The 21,438-nt window shown below is 56.5% G+C and overlaps 3 protein-coding genes and 1 long non-coding RNA gene across 5 annotated transcripts in view; 2 read left to right on the forward strand and 2 right to left on the reverse strand.

Annotated features, from left to right (window-relative positions):
- The first annotated feature begins 1,088 nt into the window (after positions 1 to 1,088).
- On the forward strand, positions 1,089 to 7,685 carry PHF13 (PHD finger protein 13). Its single transcript, XM_066374918.1, has 4 exons — positions 1,089 to 1,458; positions 3,656 to 3,757; positions 6,308 to 6,842; positions 7,265 to 7,685. Exons 1-4 carry the CDS (start codon positions 1,420 to 1,422, stop codon positions 7,489 to 7,491), a joined length of 903 nt encoding a protein of 300 aa, XP_066231015.1. The 5' UTR covers positions 1,089 to 1,419; the 3' UTR covers positions 7,492 to 7,685.
- A 1,244-nt stretch (positions 7,686 to 8,929) lies between these two features.
- LOC136399595 (uncharacterized) lies at positions 8,930 to 10,105 on the reverse strand. The gene is made up of 2 exons (XR_010750173.1): positions 10,034 to 10,105; positions 8,930 to 9,688 (listed from the first exon to the last, which is right to left on the reverse strand). It is a non-coding gene; the product is annotated as an uncharacterized lncRNA (long non-coding RNA).
- Positions 10,106 to 10,503: 398 nt separating this feature from the next.
- THAP3 (THAP domain containing 3) lies at positions 10,504 to 21,434 on the forward strand. 2 transcript variants are annotated; one of them, XM_066374922.1, is made up of 5 exons: positions 10,504 to 10,649; positions 14,614 to 14,806; positions 16,943 to 16,999; positions 17,230 to 17,334; positions 21,036 to 21,434. In XM_066374922.1, exons 1-5 carry the CDS (start codon positions 10,576 to 10,578, stop codon positions 21,045 to 21,047), a joined length of 441 nt encoding a protein of 146 aa, XP_066231019.1. In that variant the 5' UTR covers positions 10,504 to 10,575; the 3' UTR covers positions 21,048 to 21,434. The 2 variants fall into 2 exon arrangements, with proteins under 2 accessions (XP_066231019.1, XP_066231018.1); XM_066374921.1 differs by lacking the exon at positions 21,036 to 21,434 and adding an exon at positions 17,604 to 18,353.
- Positions 19,541 to 21,438, reverse strand: part of DNAJC11 (DnaJ heat shock protein family (Hsp40) member C11) — a 57,197-nt gene continuing 55,299 nt past the window's right edge. The window contains exons 15-16 of the mRNA XM_066374920.1: positions 20,351 to 20,480; positions 19,541 to 20,098 (exon numbers count right to left, since the gene is read on the reverse strand). Of these exons, the coding sequence (XP_066231017.1) occupies positions 20,073 to 20,098; positions 20,351 to 20,480 (156 nt within the window). The 3' untranslated portion in view covers positions 19,541 to 20,072. The remainder of the gene's footprint in view (positions 20,099 to 20,350; positions 20,481 to 21,438) is intronic.

The following is a 21,438-nucleotide window of genomic DNA, read 5'->3' on the forward strand; positions in this document are numbered from 1 at the left end:
CAACCTTTACAGTTTTTGTTTTTTTGTCTTCGAAGCTACACTCTGCTCTTGGGTCATTTGCATTTTGCATATAGATTTTCCTTTCCACAAGGGTCAGGAATGCCAGGCCTCCTCCCGGTAATCCGATCAGGCCGGTTAATTTTCAACTGGGTGTTGCGAGTCCATCAGCCTTTAACACCCAAGTTGTAAAGCAGGCTGCTGCGCAGCACTGAAAACACGGCGAACTCAATTCAATATCAATGATAATAATAATAAAAAGTCCAGGACCACCCCGAACACCTCACTCTCCCCCCCTTTTTTTGCCTCGCGGTGGTCACCCCGGGAGGAAGAGACTCAGGAAAAGGACTCAAAAGCGAGTAAACGGGCGGCCCCCCAGTGAAGGCAAGAGGGACAGGCAAGCGGTTCAAGCCCACGTCTCGGAACACACCGGTACCGCCGGGAGAGGTTCCGACGCGGGAACCCGACACCTCCAAGTGTCACGAGAGTCTCGGTCCCCGCTGTCCCCGGTCCCCAGGAGCAAGGGGTGACCCGGCCAGAAAAGCCACAGCCGCGGAGACCAGTTCGCTCCCCGCGCCTGACGCGCCGGGAGCCGAGCGCGGGGGTGGCCCCGACGTCAGCGCCGCCGCCCCTACTCGCGCCCACGCTGCGGGGGACCCCGGCTTCACAAAGGGGCACGAACCCTTCGTCCCGAAGGAGAAAGACGAAGCGCTGACCGCCTCCGCCCTCCGCGACCAAGGCCGCCCGCCCGCCCGCCCTCCGCGGCGACTTCGGCCCCTCCCGCCCCCGCAGAGACGAGGGCGCTACCGCTCGCACCGCCCCTCCCCCACTGCCGAGCCGGCGCGAGCCTCCGCACAGCCCCCGCTCCGGCCGTCTCCAGTCCCAAAGACTCCGCCTCCGCAAAGCTCTATGGGGATTGAAGTCCTCGAGTCGGCCTTTGTGGGCCCTAGCCGTGAAACCTGGGACTACGACTCCCATAATGCTCAGCGTCCCCCTCTCCGCGCCACGCCCCCCTTCGGCTTCCTTTCCGCTTCAGACTACATTTCCCGACAGGCCTCGCGGATCTCCCGCCCTCCCTCCTGAGACACGAGCCGAACTGGGCGTCAGGTCGGGGAGCCGGTCGGGTTCCCGCTCGCCGCCGCCACCGCCCCCCGCAGCGACTCTCCCGCCTCTCTCGCCGCGCCGGCCGCGGGAGCTGCATCGCTAACTCTGCTCGGCCGTGGAGCCGCTGGTTCGGGAGCACCGAGTGTGGGACGCGACGCGACACGGCGAGCCCCCCATCATCGCTAGCTGGGGCAACCCCTCCCCGGTCCGCCCTGGTCCTAACGCGGCCGCCAGAGCCCCCAGCCCCGAGCGGCTCCCCGGTTCGGTGCCCGCGTTCCGGCCCCTGCACTCCCGCAGCCGCCGCCCCCCACCCTGAACATGGACTCCGACTCCTGCGCCGCCGCCTTCCACCCCGAGGTGAGTGAGACCTCTGTCCGGATCGCCCCCGACCAACCCCTCCGCGCCGGTTCCTCGCCTCCCGGAGCTGGCCCCCGGCCCCCGAGCAGTGCGCTCCCCTCCCCCAGCTCCTCGGCGTCGTCCCCCCGGCGCCCAGCCCCGCCCCCCACTGGGGCCCGCGCCCGGTCCTCCCGCCCGCCTGGCCTCCGCGTCCCTCCCGCGGGCGGCAGCGCCGACCCCTCCGGGGCCTCGGGGGCCTCGGGAGCCGTCTGCGCTCCCGGCCCCGCCCCCGCTCGCCTCGCTTACCCCTTCCCGCCCCCCAGGGACTCAGTCCGAGCGCCGCCGCCCCGCGCTCTTCCTTCTGGTCTGAGCCCCCCCCCCCCCCGGGAGGGGCCGGGCCCCCTCGGCCAGGGACTCGGCCAGGGACTCGGCCGGGGACTCGGCGGTGGACTCGGCGGTGGACTCGGCCGTGCGCGCCCCCGCCTGAGGCCCCGATCCTCCAGGCCCAGCGGCCCGCCCCGCCCCCGGGCTCCCGCGCGGCCCCCGCCCCCTCCGGCTCCGGGGAGCCGAGCCCCCAGCCCCCGCGCTCGTGTCCCTCTCCGGGGCCCCCGCCCCCGCCCGCGGGCTCTGTTCGCCCCGCCTCCCATCCCTCCTTCCGGGGATCGGCCCTCGGTACTCCCGGTCGGCGCTCTTGCCGCGGGCCCTTCTCCCTTCCCGCGGGGTCCGGAGTGCGGGTCGGGCCGCGGGAAGACGGCGCCGCGTACGCGCTCCCGCCGCGCTGACTCCTCGGGGGTTCGCGGGGTCTGCCAGCCCCTAGAGCTGAGGCCTGCCGGCCTTTCGTGCCCCCTCCCCCGCGGGATGGGCCCCGCACCTTCCGGGACTGAGTGGCGGCGGGGGGCGGCTTCCGCGGGAGGGCGAGAGGGGGCCGCACCGCCATCTGCTTTTCTTAAAGGCGGCGGCGCGGCGGGCGGTCTGGGGGCGGCGCGGGTCCCCCCGCCCCGTGCCCGAGGGCGCCGCCACCGCTCGGCATTCTGTATTCTGACCCACTTCTGCACCGATCCCCACCGACAAAAAGTTCTTTCCGAGAGTTTGAGGGCCGCGGCCCTCCTACCCTAGCTGGACGGGGGCGGCCAGTAGTTCCTCGGGTGGAGGCAGGACTTCTTGCGCTTTCTGTGCCGGGTCCCGCGCCGAGGCCCGTGCCCCGCGAACCTGCGCGCCCCCCTCGGACCGGCGTCGGAGGCCTGGGGGCAGAAGTGGCGCCCTGGGAAGGAGACCTGCAGGCAGCACGCTCGTGCCTCACCGCGTTCTCGGCCCTGTCCTGGGGAACGCTGAGCCGGCTCGGGAGCCCCCTCTCCGTTTTCTTACCTACTTCGACCTTAGCCAGGGGAGCTTCCTGCTAGGCTCTGTGAATGGTAGCTCAGCTCTTAGGGGTAGCGTTGAGGTGGGTGGCAAGATACTAAATGAAAAGCCCAATAGATATGTTACTGAGTAAACCAAAATGAAGTGCCGTTGTGCTCGGTAGCAAAGACAGGCTTTTTCTATGAGCTGCTCTTCCCCTCAGGAGAAAGTCCTTTCTTGTTGCGGGCATTTCTAGAGTGAGTGGGGACGGGACTAGCAAACCAAACTCTCTAGTATTTCGTCTTCGACATGCAAATAAGACGGGCAGGAATGCTTCTGGTGTTTTCTCTGAGTCGAGCGGCATTTGGGGGCCTGACCCCTGGATGTTGGAGCAGGGGAGACCCTGTGGAGAGGCATCGCAGGCAGCCCTGGCTGGGGAGGGGTCCGGCCTCAAAGAGCTGTTATGGATAGGAAGCCGTGGACTTTTCCAGTCCTTAAATGCTTCAGTTACAGCTACTGCAGTAGTTTATTTTAAAAGTGGGAAATATGTAGCAAAAAAGTAGTTATTAGAGCTGACAGGACTATAGGAGCAAATAGATAATGCCAGAAAGTGCTCATGAGTGTTAAAGAATAGGCTTTTGGACAAGCTTTTATCTCAGTTTCCCAGTATTCTTGGCATGATGTCATGACACCCCCACTCGGCCCTCTGTAAACTGTGTTATTTCTTGACCTGAACTTATCTGGTGTCTGAGTGTAAATCTTACAATGTATTTTTGACTGGCTGGCAGTAATAAAAGCTTCAGCCTGCTTGGTTTTGTTTCTGTGATTTCACCTACAAGTGTCTCCTTTCAAACACACCACGTTTCTCATTTGCTAACAGGAATACTCCCCTGGTTACAAGAGGCGCAGGACCGTGGAGGATTTCAACAAATTCTGCACCTTCGTCTTGGCCTATGCTGGCTACATTCCTTATCCAAAGGAGGTAATCTTCAGCACTTTTGAGACTCTTCTTGCTGGAAGGGTTTGAGCGACAGGATTTCAGACAATAGTTGGGCAAAAATTTCTTGGAGACATAAGACAAGCCTGGGAAATGGCTCCTCACATTCTGGTAGAAAATAAAATGCAGGCTTGTCTAGAAAAGTTTGCTTGAAAATAACTCTTTTCTGTTTGCCTGCTCTTTTTGATTTTAGTTGTCATTTACATTCAGCATTTCTTTTGTCTTAGTTCCAGGAATATAGCATAGCAGTTAGGTAATCATATTTCACAAAATGTTCTGACATTATCAGTTTCTACCTGACACCATGCATAGTTACTACAATTGTTAGTTGTATTCCCTGTGCTGCACTACTATCTGCCTGCTCTTGGTGGCCAGTGGTTATTGAGTGCTGACCATGGCCAGGCACTGTCTTTGGCCGTTATATTTTTTAGAGACAGGAAGGGAGAAGAAGAAACAAACATTGATGTTCTACTTATTTATGCATTCATTGGTTGATTCTTGTGTGTGGTCTGACGAGGGACTGGACCCACAACCTTGGCGTATTGGGACGATGCTGTAACCAACTGAGCTACCAGGCGAGGGCTTCAGGGATTCTTTCTTTCCTTGCTGATAGATGGCTGGAATTGCGGACCAGCACTGCTGCGGTCCTCAAACGTCAGGGGCCTCATTTCTAGTGACCGGGGCTAAAAAGAAAGGATGCCAGTATTTCTAAGGGCCAGGTCCCAGCATTGGTTTATCCTCTGCACTACTGTCTAGGTCAGTGGTCAGCAAACTCATTAGTAAAACAGAGCCAAATATCTACAGTACAACAATTGAAATTTCTTTTGAGAGCCAAAATTTTTACACTTAAACTATATAGGTAGGTACATTCCTTATCGAGTTGGGCCCGCATGTGGTATTTTGTGGAAGAGCCACACTCAAGGGGCCAAAGAGTCCCATGTGGCTCACGAGCCGCAGTTTGCCAACCAGGGGTCTAGGTGGATTAGGCCTACTTTGTGCCACACAAAATGTTGCCACTATTTGCAAATAAAATGCTTGAATGGTCTGAAGAGACTATAGTATCTCCCCCACCCCCCACTGCTTTTGGGGTAATTACCTACTTTGGTTTTTACAATATTTTGAGATAGCTCCCATTTTTTTTTTTCTTTTTTCTTTTTATTTTTTTAATTTCTGAAGCTAGAAACGGGAGAGACAGACAGACTCCCGCATGCACCCGACCGGGATCCACCCAGCACGCCCACCAGGGGGCGATGCTCTGCCCCTCCGGGGTGTTGCTCTGCCGCAACCAGAGCCACTCTAGCGCCTGGGCAAAGGCCAAGAAGCCATCCCCAGCGCCCGGGCCATCTTTTCCTCCAATGGAGCCTCGTCTGCAGGAGGGGAAGAGAGAGACAGAGAGGAAGGAGAGGGGGAGGGGTGGAGAAGCAGATGGACGCTTCTCCTGTGTGCCCTGGCCGGGAATCGACCCTGGGACTTCTGCACGCCAGGCCGACGCTCTACCACTGAGCCAACCGGCCAGGGCTTGTTTTTATTTTTTTTACAGGGACAGAGAGAGAGTCAGAGAGAGGGATAGATAGGAACAGACAGACAGGAACAGAGAGAGATGAGAAGCATCAATCATCAATTTTTCATTGCGACACCTTAGTTCTCCCATCCAAGTACTAACCAGGCCCGACCCTGCTTAGCTTCCGAGATCAGACGAGATCGGGCGCGTTCAGGGGCGACACCTTAGTTCATTGATTGCTTTCTCATATGTGCCTTGACCGTGGGCCTTCAGCAGACCGAGTAACCCCTTGCTCAAGCCAGTGACCTTGGGTCTAAGCTGGTGAGCTTTTATCAAACCAGATGAGCCTGCGCTCAAGCTGGAGACCTCGGGGGTCTCGAACCTGGGTCCTCCGCATCCCAGTCCAACACTCTGCCCACTGCGCCACTGCCTGGTCAGGCGTGATAGCTCCCAGTTTTTAGAATAAGTACTTAGAAATTCTCAAAACTAATTTAAATTCACTTAATTGAAAAAGACACCCTGTGGGAGGACAAAGGGTGGGAGATGGTACAGGCAGGAGAGGGGCCCACGGTGGGAGAGCCCATCGCTCTCCTCTTGCCAACAGTGGCTGCGTATCGGCTGGGTTCCAGAGAATTCAGCCAGGGCAGGAGGTCCTCTCTCACGGGTTCACATTTTCTCTGGAAGATTGCACTAAGTACCAGTGCCATTGTTTTAAAGAATAACGCTGTCCTGGCCTGATTGCTCAGTTGGTTAGAGCATCGTGCCAAAGCACAGAGGTTGCTGGTTCGATCCCTGGTCAGGGCACGTTCCTCTCTCTTTCTCTCCCTTCCTCTCTCACTAAAATCAATAAATAAGAGTTTTGGGGGGCAGGGGGGAGAACAATGCTGGGGAGCTGGGCATCTTAGGTTGTGGAAATGCACGTATGCAGGCCTGGCTTGGCCACAGTGCCTGGGGCCACTGCTCATGGCCAGCTCTTGTTGCTGGGGACTGGTCGAAATAATCAGGACCCGTCCCTTTTACCTTTGTCCTTTCAGGAACTCCCTTTGAGGAGCAGCCCCAGCCCTGCCAACAGCACTGCAGGTACCATTGACAGCGATGGCTGGGACGCTGGTTTCACTGACATCTCGTCTGGGGTGCCCTTGCCAGTCTCTGACCGCTGCTTTGGCCATCTGCAGCCCACACTCCTGCAGCGAGCCAAGCCCAGTAACTTCCTGCTGGACAGAAAGAAGACTGACAAGCTGAAGAAGAAGAAGAAGAGGAAGCGAAGGGACAGCGACGTGCCTGGGAAGGAGGGCTACATGGGCAGCTTGCTCAAGCTGGAAGCTGCCGATCCGTATGTGGAGACCCCCACGAGCCCTGCCCTGCAGGACATCCCTCAGGCCCCTGGCGATCCCTGCTCGGGCTGGGACTCCGACACCCCTTCCAGTGGGTCTTGTGCCACGGTGTCACCCGATCAGGTCAAAGAGATAAAAACTGAAGGCAAACGGACTATCGTCCGGCAGGGGAAGCAGGTGGTGTTCCGCGACGAGGACAGCACGGGCAATGATGAGGACATCATGGTGGATTCAGGTGAGTGGTCCCAGAGGGACGGCCTGCCTTTGGAGGTCAGAAGAGTGAGTGTGAGCGGGAGAGCCCACCGTCTCTAGGGAGAAAGGTGCGAGAAGGCGGAGACCGAGATGTTCAGGGAAGGGGGTGATCGCAACTGGAGACAGCGAGGTTCCAAGACTGACCTCGAAATGCAGAAGTGATGGAGCTTCTAAGTGTCCACATCATGATAATCCCTAGGACCACACACTTCAGTGCCTATTGTTGGACACTTAGCTTTCAGGGAGGGAAGTAGCACCCTTCAGTGGGAGTAGAAACCCGGTTCAGTGGTTAAGGATCAGCTACCATGTCCCATTGGGGAGGAGCTTTCCTGCCGGATGGGGGTCCTGATAGAGAGGGGTTGTGACATGTTTTATCCATCCTCTTATGTGTTTCTCTCTTTTCAGACGATGACTCATGGGACCTCGTCACCTGCTTCTGCATGAAGCCATTTGCTGGCCGTCCTATGATAGAGTGTAATGAGTGCCACACTTGGATTCACCTGTCCTGTGCCAAAATCCGGAAATCCAATGTTCCGGAAGTGTTTGTCTGCCAAAAGTGCCGGGACTCCAAGTTCGACATCCGCCGCTCCAACCGCTCCCGCATGGGCTCCCGGAAGCTCTTTCTGGACTGACTGCTGGCGAGCGAGGAGATTGGGCGAAGAGTTGGAAGGGACGATGGGCTTTTTTGGCCCCTTTCTTAGTTGAGCACAGAACTCAGCTCTGGTGCAGGCAGAACCCTGCCATTCAGGTGCCTAAGCAAAAGGACCAGCTGTCCAAGGTATAAACTGTACATAGCCAGTGAGTGAATAAAGTCCTCGGAGCCAAAGCTGCTGCTAGAGTTGTTTTCTCTGCAGTGGAGGTGGACCAAACATCCCAGTTTGGTGGGTTTGGTTCAGCTGAAAATGAGGGTCCGTGGTAGTTGTGAATTCTTGCTATCGTTAAACTCCCGCCGATGGGAATAAGTGCTATCTGTTATTCCTGCTTCTGCTGTGTTGGGGATAAATGTTGTTTCCCCGGCCTGTTAATGAACAGCCATACGTGTAAACTTTTTCTCTAGTGTAAGTCTTTTTTACCACAGGTGTCTGTACAGCACCCGCCAAGCTGCCCTCTGCCCTGCCTCACTGCCGCCCCTGTCCCCGCCTCTGTCCCTGGAGACTGCCGCTGGACTCTTTTGGCCTTCCTCTGAGAGGGGCAGGGGCCAGCTAGTGGTCCCTGGGTCGCCTCCTGTTTGTTAGAAGGGATAATGTGTGGCCAATTCTCTGTAGAAAGAGTTTTGGTCGGGAGATGGATGTAGCCCGTGTTCATAACTCAGTTTCCTGTTTTGCACGATGTAAAAAAACCCGTCCTTATGCACGACATAGCCAAAAGTATTGGCTGAGTTTTGCCTGGGTGCCCTTTTTCTCCCGTTGCTGGTTGGGGCCTGCGGGTGCCCAGGCAAGGTGTTTTAAGTGAGAGAGCACTTGGGTTCCCTCTTTGTCTCTTCCCCCAGCAGAAAGATTAGGCGGTCACTGGGCAGTGTAGTGGGTCAAGGAAAGTTGGGAGGAAGACCTCTCACATGGGTGATTCTTAGCGTCCCCTCAGACAGGGTGGCCTGCTTGCTCCACAGGCCGGGGTTGACTTAAAGCCTTTTGGTTTGAGTTGGAGAGTGCACGATGGTGACACTGGCCTCCAGGTATAGACCATTGAACTGCAGAGCTCCTCAGGTCTGGACAGGGGGGCCTCCTGGGGTGTCCCTGCTCCAGGCCAGTGTGCTCTGGGACACTGGTGGTTCTGGGGCTCTGAGGGGGACAAGGGTTTTAGCTTTGTTTCACTTTGACATTGCTTTTTCGCAGTTCAAATACTTGTTTTCATAAAAAAAAAAGTTTTTTGTAAATTGATGGGTGTGTTTTCCTAAACATTGTTTCTTGTAAAAGTGTAAAAAGGGAAGAATGCCTAAGTAGGTCGTATTTGTTTACAACAGGATGGACCCCAGGCCCCTGCCCAGGGTGGGGCTTCTCCGTTGGGCACCCTTGTGTGTGTGTGTGGGGGGGGGGGGCACCAGGCGACTCCCTCCACATTTTCTCACTGCAGCACCAAGGCTTTGAACTGTAATTGGCTAATCAGAGCCCATATTTTGTCCTGGTATTCATGCTTGACCAGCCAACTGCCTGTTTTTGTTTTGTTTCTAATTCTGTTGCTTTTATTAACACAAAAATAGAGCCTGAAACCCAGTTTATTGTGAAGATCCCCTAGAGAGAAGCTGTGCTGTAGAGAGAACTTGTAAGGAGCTGGTTCAGAAACAACCTTCTCCAGGACAGCTGTCCCCTGGCTCTCATTAGGGCAAATGTGCAGGAGAATTAGAGAGGAATTTGCCAAAGATCTGCCCCAGGACACAGCCTGGCAGTGTCTTCACCATCAGACTAGCCGAAGTTCCAAAGTGTTTGTGTTTTTCTTGTTTTATTTTTGTTAACTCCACAAAGTTGTAAAAGTGCATTTAAGAGTACTTGTGATTTTACAGTGGAAGGGCTGACGCTGGCCAATGCCATTTGCTCTTAGAAGGTTCGATATGTGGTGGCTCCTGGAAGGCTTTCAATATTCATCTCAGTTTGTTTCTTCATTTCCTTTTATCAGGTCTACCCCTTGTGGGTGGTGTCTATGTCAAGACACCTTGGTTTTGTATTGGTTGAGCTGGGCAGCTGCAATCAGCTTTTATGCAAATTCGGCATGGCCCATCCAGGGGCTCCAGGTTGGTGGCTGATGAAGTGAGGGAAAGATCACGCCCAAAGCGGTCCCTCCAGTCGGCTTTGGCCAGGCCAGATGTTCCAGACACTTAACATCGTTTACATGGTTCTGTGTAATTATAAAGTTTATGTGTAAAAAGCGAAGCTGTTTCTGTGAAACTGTATATTTTGTAAATAAAGATATTGCTACTTTGAGGTTCATGCCTTAGCCTCAGGTGTTTGTGTGCCCTGCAGGACAGTTGTGTTTCTTCCTTCTTCCCCCCCCTTCCCCAAAACATGATTACAAGATGAGACTTGGGAAGTTAAGAGTTTGATTCAGCAGGATGAAAATTGCCCACAGCCCTTACTTTCTTTTGTAGTCAGTTCTCCAGAAACAAACCACAGTGTGAATAGACATGAATAGTTTTCACAATTTCTTCATCAGATTGAGTTGGGACCCCAGTGTGTGGTTTACCTGCTTCATAAGAGCGGCGGCCCCTGAGGTTCCGTAAGGAGAATTGGGCTCTCTTGGGGTGCACGTCCTGCCACTTTCCACCTGGGGTCCTGGAGTCTGCAGCGCCTGAGCCAGTTCTGTCAGCTGCATCTGCCCAACTAATCTAGGACCAAGAACGACCAACTCTGGTGACGCTGGAGCAGCCCCAGCATGCATGTCAGCACCTCCTAAGATGCTGACCACCCTGAGCATTGATCCTTACCCTGGTTTCCCGTTGTCCAAGGCTGTCGGTGGGTGTAAGTGTGGGGGGCCCCAAAACGAAGTGAGGGCAACAAGCTTTAGTGAACTGCTGTCAAACGCTGGAGCCCGTCCGATTCAAATGATGCTGGTCGCGGGCACCGCGCTGGGAGCCTACTGAGGAGTTAAGCCAAGCCCGTGCTGCGCCCGGCGGCCCCGCCCCGCGACCAGCCCCGCCCCCGGGCTCGCTGCACCCGCGGGCCTCGCTGCGGCCGCAGCCTCGCGCCGCCATCTTTGTTAGGGGCAACCAGGCCTGGGCTCCGGAGATGCCCAAGTCCTGCGCGGCCCGGCAGTGCTGCAACCGGTACAGCAACCGCAGGAAGCAGCTCACCTTCCACCGGTGAGGGCTGGTGGCACTTGGGTGCGCGGGGTCCTGGCTGCTCGTCCCCGTTCCCCTTGGGCCAGCAGGCCGCGGTCCCCGCCGGAGCCCGGGTCCTGGCGCGTGGGGTGGACGGGGACCCCAGGGTCGCTGTCCCGCCGCCGCGGAGGCCGGAGGCCGTGCGGCCCGGGCACTGGCGGGGTCACAGCCCAGGAACCGCGCCGCCTCGGCCGGCCTGGGCACATGGGAACGCGCGCGGCCGGAGAGGCTGAGTAACCTGACCGCTGGCGCACAGCCTCCCGCCAACCTGTCTGCGAGGCCGGGGGCGGGCCTGATACGAGCCCAGGCCTTCCCAGGCGGTGCCACCACGGCCCCTGGCACCCTCTGCGGTTATTGGGGTGGGCGCCCCCTCCATGTCTTGGGGACCTGATCTGGTTCACAGCCGCAGCCCGGAACGTAGTAGGTGTTCATTGTTGGCTGAGTGCATTTGCTGAATGAGGCTGGTGCCAGCTGAGGTTTGCGGTGCGTCGGGCACAGCGCTGAGCCCTCTGCCAGCCTCATGTCGGGAAGGAAGAAGGTTGGAGTGCGGGAGTGGGCACGCCCAGGGTGTCGGGTCAGTGGGTCGGGATGCTGAATTGGCGGGAGTCCGGGGAAGCTGGCGACGACCTGGTTGGGGCCTGGCCTGTGAACAGGTAGGTACGTCTTGGGAGAGCCCGTCCCATTGAGTGTTGACCATTGGATGCTGCGCGCTTTCTTCTGGGTTCCAGCCCCTGCCCGTCTTCTGTCGCCTTCAGAGCTGGGCTCCAGAGCGCTTCTGCGCTCATCGTCTCCACTTCTAGTATCATTTTCCTTTTTAAAGTAAAGGCTTTTCCTGAAGTACATATAACACACAGAAAAGTGCGTAAGTCACAAGTACACAGCCCAGTCAACCTCACAAAGTGAGCACCCGGGGTGACTACCAGGAAGGAGCATCTCACCCACTCTCAGGGGACCCCCAACCGCACTCGCTTCCTGTCCCTCATCCTGCCCAAGGGGAACCCATACCCTGCCTTTTGTCAGGGGTGGCTTATGGCCTGTTGGATATTCACAGGGATGAAATCACAGTGTACTTTTATCCCCCAGGGTTTTTTTTTTGTTTTGTTTTTTTTTTTACAGAGACAGAGAGTGAGTCAGAGAGAGGGATAGACAGGGACAGACAGGAACGGAGAGAGATAAGAAGCATCAGTCATTAGTTTATCATTAGTTTTTCATTGTGCGTTGCAATACCTTAGTTGTTCATTGATTGCTTTCTCATATGTACCTTGACCGTGGGCCTTCAGCAGACCAAGTAACCCCTTGCTGGAGCTAGTTACCTTGGGTTCAAGCTGGTGGGCTTTTGCTCAAACCAGATGGGCCTGCGCTCAAGCTGGCGACCTTAGGGTCTCGAACCTGGGTCCTCTGCATCCCAGTCTGACGCTCTATCCACTGCACCACTGCCTGGTCAGGCTCCTCTCCCCAGGTTTTTTTTTATCTTTTCTTTTTCTCACTATTTTGTTGATGTCAATGTAAGAAACGTCCAAACCTAAAGAATTTTATATAGGTGTTTTTTTGTTTGTTTGTTTTTTTGTGTTTTTGTTTTTTTTTGTGTGTGTGTGTGTCTGTGTGTGTGTGACAGAGACAGAGAGAGACAGGGACAGACAGACAGGAAGGGAGAGAGATGAGAAGCATCAGTTCCTTGTTGTGGCACCTTAGTTGTTCATTGATTGCTTTCTCATATGTGTCTTGACTAGGGAGGCTACAGCAGACCGAGTAACCCCTTGCTCAAGCCAGGGACCTTGGGCTCAAGCTGGTGAGCCTTGCTCAAACCAGATGAGCCCGTGCTCAAGCCAGCGACCTTGGGGTTTCGAACCTGGGTCCTCTGTGTCCCATTCCCACACCTTGTCCACTGCGCCACTGCCTGGTCAGGCTTCTATAGGTTTTGAAGTTTCTCAAGCCTTTGAAATTAAGGAGGGAATGTAATGAGCATGTGAGTGTGGGAGACAACAAGGTGGGGATCAGATTACAGGAAAGTTAAAGATTATGTGCTTTCTTGAGGTGGTTTTGCTTATTTCAAAGGTGTGTTAACTGCTCTGGCCGGTTGGCTCAGTGGTAGAGCATCGGCCTGGCGTGCAGGAGTACCGGGTTCGATTCCCTGCCAGGGCACACAGAAGAAGCGCCCATCTGCTTCTCCACTCATCCCCCTCTCTGTCTCTTTCTTCCCCTCTGTCTCTCTCTTCCCCTCCCGCAGCTGAGGCTCCATTGGAGCAAAGATGGCCCGGGCGCTGAGGATGGCTCCATGGCCTCTGCCTCAGGCGCTAGGATGGCTCTGGATGCAACAGAGCAACACCCCAGAGAGGCAGAGCATCGCCCCAGAGAGGCAGAGCATCGCCCCCTGGTGGGCATGCCGGGTGGATCCTGGTCGGGTGCATGCGGGAGTCTGACTGCCTCCCCGTTTCCAGCTTTGGAAAAATGCAAAAAAAAAAAAAAATGTGTTAACTTAGATGCATAAAAACAACGGACAAGGCAAAGCTAAACCTTTTATTAGGCCTGGAGCATGGCTACCCAGCACAATCTGCCCCATTAGGAATTTATGATCAGATCACCCTAGGGAGGAGGTTTTCCCTCGAGCCCCCCTTGTTTTTTTGATCCCCAATTGTGTCATTTTTGTTGCACTCAGTGGCAGTTCATTCATTACTGATGCTTAGTGTTCCCCGGAATGCATCAACCGGAACTAAGTTGTTGTTCTGGATTTGAAGGGCGTTGGGTGCCTCCCCTCTGGGTTTTGGCCCTTACAGGCACATGGCTCAACACTGTTGCTGGGATGAGTCCTCTGGTGCATGTATGTTTCAGTCAGGTGTCTATCTACCTGTGGGTGGAGTTGTTTCCAGTTCACTCAAACCCATTCCGATCAGACTTCTCCTCACCACTTCCACAAAAGATCTCTGTCTAGTCCACAGTGGCCCTTATAATGCCAAATGTCGTCTGGGTTGATCTCTCTGCAGCATTTGAGACACTCACTTGGCTTCTAGGACCCCTCAACCTTTTCCTTTGTCACAGTGTCCCTTAGTCTCCCATTTCCAACACTAGACTTCAGAGCTCTCTGGGGTGACGGCCATGGCCATGCATGGTGCCTGCCCACACTTGCTCTCCAGGGCACCGATGTCATCCTGGCCTTTACTATTTATGCAGGAATAGCCGCCCCCCCCCACACACACAACACACACTGCTGTCTCTAGACACCTGCCTTGCATGTCAGCATGTGGACATCTAAAATGCACCTTGAATTTAACATTTAACATGTAATGCTCATTACCGCCTGTTGACACCCAGACACCTGTACCTTCCTGCAGTGGCCAGGAGGGCTCACTCGTCACCCTCTGCCCAGAGCCTCCAGGGATGCCCCATCTGCCTAAGACCCCTGTGTCTGTGGGTCCCCACCCCTCTTGTTCTGTCTCAGCAAGACCTGCCTCTGGTGGACGCTCCAGGCATGCGCTTGTCACTTGCTCTCCCTCCCGATATGCGCCCCACATGCTCGCACTTCCCCTGCCGGAGGCCTCTGCTCAGACACCCCCTCCCAGGCAGTCTTTCTCTCAGCCTGTCTGGTCTACCACCATCTACCTGTTCCAGAACGTCAGCTTCACAAGCGCAGGGCTATCTTACTTGGGGCTCCCTCGCCCGCACCCAGAGCAAGCGTTCCACACGGCAGGTTCCCCAGGGGACAGGAAGGCTCACCCGGCACATGTAGCTTCAGAAACAGCGCTTTGGCCACATTTGTGGTCTCAGGGTTCCTATGGAGGATGCTGTAGACAGGCACGACAGGGGCTTCGGAAGTTGGATATGGTTTCCAGAGCGAGATTCCTGGATTCCTAAGCTGTCCAGATGCCATGCAGTGACGAAGGTGCAGGGAGAAACTCCACAGCACACACGGGGCCCGCTCGCTCACTCCCGCGCCCGCCTCCACCCGCAGGTTCCCATTCAGCCGGCCTGAGCTGCTGAAGAAGTGGGTGCTGAACATCGGCCGCGGTGACTTCGAGCCCAAGCAGCACACAGTCATCTGCTCGGAGCACTTCCGGCCCGAGTGCTTCAGCGCCTTTGGGAACCGCAAGAACCTGAAGCACAATGCGGTGCCCACGGTGTTTGCGTTTGGGGACGCCCCGCAGGTGAGCACACCTCTGTTGCTTCTCTCTGTGGGGCCTCCCTGTGTGGACCCCCCACTCCCGCAGCTGGGGGCACGGGTGGCATTGGCAGGGATCCAGAGAACCATGGTGAGGGCAGCACTGTCCAGCCTCTGGGACTGGAGCCCAGCAACCCTGCTGGCCATGACCTTCGTTTTAGGGGATCCCCACCTTAAAGCAGATTTTAAAATGAGTCCTGCTTCACAACGGGATGCTATTGAAGCAGCAACTGGCAGGTGTGGCAAGAGCCTGGTCCTTGATGCGGCTCACTTTTGCCAGGTTTCACGCAGGCTGGGCACTGCGCAGCGAGGACCCTCCTGGAGGAAGGCAGCGGCTGAGCTGGAGCCAGCCCTTGTCCCCTTCCCAGTAGCTAGCCAGGACTTGCACACCTGTGATCAGGAAGCCAGAGGCAGTGTCACTGCCATTTAGCATGTCTGTTAAGGTCCTACTGTGTGCTACACGTGTTGGGTGAGAGCTTTGTCCAGTGCCAGCTGGAGGGAGGTGAGGACAGCAGGAGCAGCGGCTTGCGGGTGGAAGGGACTGCGGTATGCTCCGGCACAGCGTGGGCTCCGGCTGGTTGGAGGGTTGCAGATGGTGATGGGCTTGGACAGGCTGCTGGTTGGAGGGTTAGGTCAGTGGGGAGGGATATGGCTTTGGAAGGCTCCCTCAGGCTGGAAGCTGGCTCAGAGGCCACTGTAGTGTCACAGTGAGTGCAGTCAATCATGGTGGCCTAAGTGTAGGTGGGTCGGTGAAGAGAGGACCGAGTGGACGGACTTTGCAGACCTGGTGGGCTGAGGGAGGTGGCCAGGGAGAGCTTGCTGAGCCCATGGGGAGTGGGGTTCCCTGATTCCGAGGCGTTTGGCCCTGTGCACACTGAGTTTGATGTCCTGAAGGAACATGGAGTGGACGTGTCTTGGTGGTAGTGGGGGGCATGTGCAGGTTTGGCTCAGGAGAGAGCTCAGGGGCCGCTGGACATTGAAGCCATGAGGGGGATTAAGTTTAATTTCATAAATCTTAGAGGTGTAGTCTCAGTGTGGGCCCCACAGGAGGGCACTCACTTGCACCTGGAAGGCAGAGTAGTGGTGGGACAAACCCAGGGCAGACGTACCCCTGTGCACGTTTGGTTATTGTTGGGAATGACAGAAAAAGGAGCCGATGGAATGGTGAGTCACAGGCTGTGAGCCGGCCTGCGAGACCTCTGCCTGGGATCTCTCCTAGGCTCCTGCACGGGGGTGGCTGTCTCTTCTCCAAGTCCCTGTTCACAGTTCTGCAGGGCGGCTCTCCCTGACCCATGTCCACCATCCCTGCGGGCCTGTCCCTCCCTCCCGCTTGCTGGGCTTCCTGGCCCCTGCCGCCACCTGCCACAGGTGGTGTTGCCCTTGTTTCCCATCTGCTTGCTCTAATGTAAGCTCCGCAGGGCAGGGCCTTCTTGACTGCCCCAGTCCCAACACCCAGAAGGTTGCTGGGCACAAAGTGGGTGCTTAATACATGATTGTTTTTTTGTGTGTGATATGGAAGGCTTCTATTTTATACATTTTTATATATATTTAAAGTTTTCCTGTGGGAAGAACACTTGAGGCATTTAAGTGCACAGTAGTGTTGTGAACTGGAGGCGCAGTGCACAGCAGGGCCCTTGAAGGTCCTTGTTTTGCTTAAGGAAGACTCCACCCCCAAACCTGTCAGTGCGTGTTTGTTCATAGAGTCGTTTGGTCACTTTCCTGCATTTGTGGTAGTGTTTGTCCCAGAAGTCAAGGGTTACAGTTAACTTTGCCAGGGGTGGGGAATTTGTGATCTTTTCCTTAGTGCCTAGGGGCTGGTTCTGGCCCTGTGGCGTGCTCAGCCTGTGGACACCGGGGACTGCAGGCTGAGTCAGGTGTTTTCTACTACATGGTGGCTGCTCATTGAGCAAAACCTGAGGCACTGCTACGCACCAGAAGAATGCCAGGCCCTGGGGCAATGCTTAGGATTTAGGCCCCTGGCTTTATAGGGAGCTGTTCACAGGCCTCTGGCCCACGATTTGGGAACATCTTTGGAGAAGAGATAACAGTGGGCAGAGGTCGAGCTTGGTGGGTTTCAGGCCCAATTTCACTGAATAAACGTTAGCAGCTCCGTCTCTTGCAGCTGGTGAGGGAGGACACAAATCCGGCCAACAAGAGTGGTAATGCCAACTCTGAGGAGGTGAGTGCCCTGCAGTTGGCCTGCACTGGGGTCAGCCTGCACTGGGGGTCGGGCTGCACTGGGGGTCAGGATGCACTGGGGTCAGCCTGCACTGGGGGTCAGGATGCATTGGGGTCAGCCTGCACGAGGGTCAGGGTGCGCTGGGAGTCAGGCTGCAGTGGGGGTCGGCCTGCGCTGGGGCCGTCCTGCACTTGGTTGGCCTCTACCACAGCCATGCCCTGTGTTCCCAGGTCCTTCCCGAGGCGGAGGCCAGGAAGCATGGCCTCGGGAGAAAGACAGACACTGCCCCTGAAACACAGCAGCTGCCCCCTAATGCCGGACCCCCTGTGGGACAGGTAAGGGCAGCCACCAAGGTGGCACATGGCAGGTTGGACTCAGCAGGTGGCGATTTGATTCAAACAAAATGAGGAAAACTGGTTGCCCGAACCACAAGCAGCATGGGTGTGGCCCCGCTTTCTGGCCTTCCCAACCCGAGGAAGAAGACACGGGCAGACAGGGATGTCAGGAGGGCCACGGGAACGGACCCCGGCAGCTGGAGAGCAGCCTGCTGCTGGTCCGGCCGTGGCCTCCAGGCATCGCTCACCTTCCACTCACCTGTCCTCAGGTCCCGCCACACAGACCCGAAGCAGCTGAGGCCCTCGGTCAGCCAGCCAGCCCCCCGCAGCCTTCTGATCACAGCTATGCCCTTTTGGACTTAGATGCCCTAAAAAAAAAACTCTCTGGGACCCTAAAGGAAAATGAGACGCTCCGGAGGCGCCTGAAGGCCCAGAGGCGGGCGATGTGGAGGATGTGCAGCCGCCTGCGAGCCCTGAGAGCAGGCCGAGCCCCGAGAGTGGGCCAGCAGGGTGCCCAGGCTGCGCCCCAGCCGCAGAGCTGAGCCTGGCGGCCCCACTTTCCTGTTCACATTCCTGGGAGGTGGGGCCGCGGTCTGGGAGCTCTGGCCATGGATCCTCAGTCCCGCTGCCGCCGACACTGAGTGGCAGTGAACTGTGCCAGGTCAGGAACCTGGTGAGGCGCCCATTGCAGCCTTGGGTGAAGTTTGGTGGCACAGGCTGTGCACATGAGAGGCATGGTTGTCCAGGAGGTGGCCGCCCCAGCCGTCCATTCGGCATAAGCTAGGCCAGCATCCTTGGGACCAGAGCAGGCCCAGCAGAGTGCCAACAGTCCCCCAGCGGGGAGGAAGCATGTTTCCATGTGGGGCGGCTGGGTCCTGGGAAGGACTTGGTGTGTGGGTGACCCCCACCTACAGCAGAGGGGGTGACAGCCGGCTCCCTGGCTGGGACTGGCCTATGGGCTAAGGAGGCCCCACCTGGCCTGGTCTGATGCAACTACACAATAAAGTGTCTTCCCACAATGCACGTTCCCCTCCTTTATTTAAAAACAAGCACCAATCCAAAGTTCTCTCTCCTGTGTGCCTTGCTGATGAGGAGAGGACCGACCTCCCGTTTCCTGCTGAAGCAGAGTCACAGTGTGTGACCACCTCGGACTACAAAAGGGGGCTTTAGTTAAAAAGAGGAAACCCAGCCTAAGAGATTTCCTAACTCTGGACTTTGAGGCAGCGGTCTAATGCAGAACACTGAACGCCAGCTCCAGTGAGGCCTATGGTGTCACATAGTTTCAGCAGCAGGAGGAGGGTTTGGGTGGGGGGAGCACCTTCCTCACTCTACTCCTAAAAATGCACAGATGCATGGAAACACTACCCTCAGCTTTCAGGAAAGGTTTATTTGTGGTAAGAGCACCCCCTGTCCAGTCCATTTCAGGCAAAAAGAGACTTGTGCCCTGAAGTGCCACCTGCTGCCGGGGGTGGGGGGTCCAGGGTTGTGTCCACAGCCAGACTTGCTAAACGCAACGCTGATCACAGCCAGAGCAGCAGCTCAGAGAACTTTTTAAAATGGAGATAAATATCACAGGATTGGACAACCTGAACTGCTCTTAAAAACTGGAAGGAAGGGGGTCATTAGTGATTCTGCTGGTACTGGTGTCAGGGTGAGGTCTCAGAACTTCGGCCCTGGGGCTTCTGCTCCTCCCGTTAACAGACCCGGCTGTGGTCGGATTCTGGCCTCTCAGCTACTGGGCGTCCACCATCGAGGCCAGTGAAAGGCAGAGTCTTGCGAGCAGGCACCGCAGCGGAGCTGACACCAGAAAGGGAGTCCTGGGTGGAGGGAGCAGGGCCAGGCCAGCTGCGGGAGACAGCGGCGCCACCTGCTGGCCACGAGCAAGCAGCACCGGCCTGGGGCTCCCAGAGCAGGGCTTTGGCAGTCTGAGGTGAGGCTCCGCTCCCGCGCCTGTGCTTTCCTCCTCTGACCCTGTCCATCCCAGCACTGTACCGCCGCGTGTGCAGTGTGCACATGCAGGAGACCCTGCGGGGTGGGATGAGAGGGACACCTGCCTTTTCCCACAAGGGTGGGGGGTCCTGGAAGGAAGTGACCCAGGATAGGATGTACCCTGGGACCCCCAGTCACAATACTCTGTCCCAGGCCCAGTGCCAGTGGAATCATTCGAGATCTGGGAGGAAAAAAGACTAGTTTCCAAAACCATTCATTCTCAGATAAAAAGCAGATTTATAAAGCCACACTCCTCTCCATATGTCAGCAGGCAAGGGTGGTGCTCAGGAGACCGGCCACAGTGCTCACTGGACAGGGAGCTCGTTCCTTCCCCTCCGCTTCCGGCGGGCTTCAGGCAAGCAGCCCGCGGTCCTGGGTGAGGACCGGATGGCCCCCAGCGGCCTTGGGACAGACTACGAACGCCGGGGCTGCAGTCAGCAGGGGCCGAAGACCCAGGGAGGGCCCAGAGGTGTCTGGGGCCCCGGGCCCTTCCGTTGGGGGCATGATCCTTGGGAAAGCAGACACGGCTGTGCCACAGTTCTGGTCCTGGTGGGCTGCTCAGTCCTACCTATAGCACCCACGTGAGTGGGGTGTCTGTGTCCCTTCACATAATTATACAGTACCACCTCCTGTAGGAATAATATAAAATAAACATGTCTGATGTCTAGGATTTTTCCCTGCTTCCAATATTTGTCGACTCCCAGGAAGAGATTCTTTGCAGCCTCTTTGAACCTGGCGTCTCGAACAGTTTATCCATCGGTATCAATCCTGTGAGCTGCAAAGGCAAAGAGAGCAGTGTGTTAAAAGGCAGTTCTTGTGGCCTCTTTCCACTTGGGGGTTCAGCCACATGCAGACCAGAGGCGGCCTTGCTGGCAGATGGTTCTGGAACATAAAGAACAGCTAGGCTTGCTTTAAACCCCGCCACCTGAGCTGCAATTCCAAGCGAAGAGCTGTCAGTGCACCTGCGACAGGCCAACACCCCTGTCCCTGGCCCGGGGGTGGCCGAGGGCCGAAGGCAGCTACTCACACTGCTTTGGTATCCGCAGGGCCTCGCCGTCCCGCACCATGACCTGGTGGAGGACGCCCCGGAACTGGTAGAGCACCTTCAGGCTCTTCTCCTCGCCCACGCATGGGTCGTAGAACCCGGGCAGCCCAGCCTGCAACAGACAGACTCTGGTTCAAAAGAGGACTCCAGAGATAGTCCTTTAAGCCAGCTCAGCCACGTCTGCTGCCACCTGCGGGTGCAGCGCCCTTGGAAGGGCCTTTCCTTCAGAAGATGCAAACTTGGTCACTTGAGGAAAGAAATGAGAACTTGAAAAAGTTGCCTATTCAGTCCTAGACTTCTCTCTCAACATAGGCCCCTCCTCCTGCTCTAAATAACCACCCTTTCCAGCCTGACTAGGTGGTGGTGCAGTGGGCAGAGCACCACATTGGGAGGCTGACGACCATAGTTTGAAACCCCAGGTCACTGGCTTGAGCATGGGCTCACCGGCCTGAGTGTGGGATCATAGACATGACCCCAAGGTCGCTGGCTTGAGCAAGGGGTCACTCACTCTGCTATAGTCTCTCCCCCATCAAGGCACATATGTGAAGCAGTCAATGAACACCTAAAGTGCTGCAACGAACAACTGATGCTTCTCACCTCTCTCCCTTCCTGTCTGTCCATCTCTGTCTCTCTCTTGCTAAAACAAACCAACCAACACTCTTCCCAGGAGCCCCACTAAGATGGAGATACCAGAAGGCTTCTCGAGGAGCTAGGAGTCCTTGGCTCTGGTGAATCTGCACGTGACCTTGACTTTGTCACCCACACCCCAAGCTACAGGAGACCTCACATGCCTCTGGAACGGGCAGGAAGTAAACGGGCAGGTGAGCTCCCCCAGGGCAGGATGTACGCTGTCTGCTGCTGCGCCGGCGCAGAGTGAGTCTCAGCAAATGCTGGAGAAAATGGCCGCAGGGATGTGGGGAGCGAACCACTTGGCGGCATGTAAGTCAGCGCGGGCAGCGTCCCGCAGCGGATGCTGGCAGCGCGGATGATCCGCTGTGATGAAATGGAAGGGGCCAGCTGTCCTCTGACCCCTTTCCTGCCTGAATACCACGGGCATGGACATGGGTACT

The sequence above is a fragment of the Saccopteryx leptura genome, chromosome 3 (genome assembly GCF_036850995.1).
Source record: "Saccopteryx leptura isolate mSacLep1 chromosome 3, mSacLep1_pri_phased_curated, whole genome shotgun sequence".
Lineage (NCBI taxonomy): Eukaryota > Metazoa > Chordata > Mammalia > Chiroptera > Emballonuridae > Saccopteryx > Saccopteryx leptura.

Excerpts from the sequence above, each read along its gene's own strand:
- THAP3 (XM_066374921.1), top strand. The coding sequence starts at position 10,576 with ATGCCCAAGTCCTGCGCGGCCCGGCAGTGCTGCAACCGGTACAGCAAC. Across the intron at positions 17,000-17,229 it reads GTAATGCCAACTCTGAGGAG|GTCCTTCCCGAGGCGGAGGC; the intron begins GTGAGTGCCCTG and ends CTGTGTTCCCAG. Across the intron at positions 17,335-17,603 it reads CCGGACCCCCTGTGGGACAG|GTCCCGCCACACAGACCCGA; the intron begins GTAAGGGCAGCC and ends ACCTGTCCTCAG.
- PHF13 (XM_066374918.1), top strand. The coding sequence starts at position 1,420 with ATGGACTCCGACTCCTGCGCCGCCGCCTTCCACCCCGAG. Across the intron at positions 1,459-3,655 it reads CCGCCGCCTTCCACCCCGAG|GAATACTCCCCTGGTTACAA; the intron begins GTGAGTGAGACC and ends ATTTGCTAACAG. Across the intron at positions 3,758-6,307 it reads ACATTCCTTATCCAAAGGAG|GAACTCCCTTTGAGGAGCAG; the intron begins GTAATCTTCAGC and ends TTGTCCTTTCAG.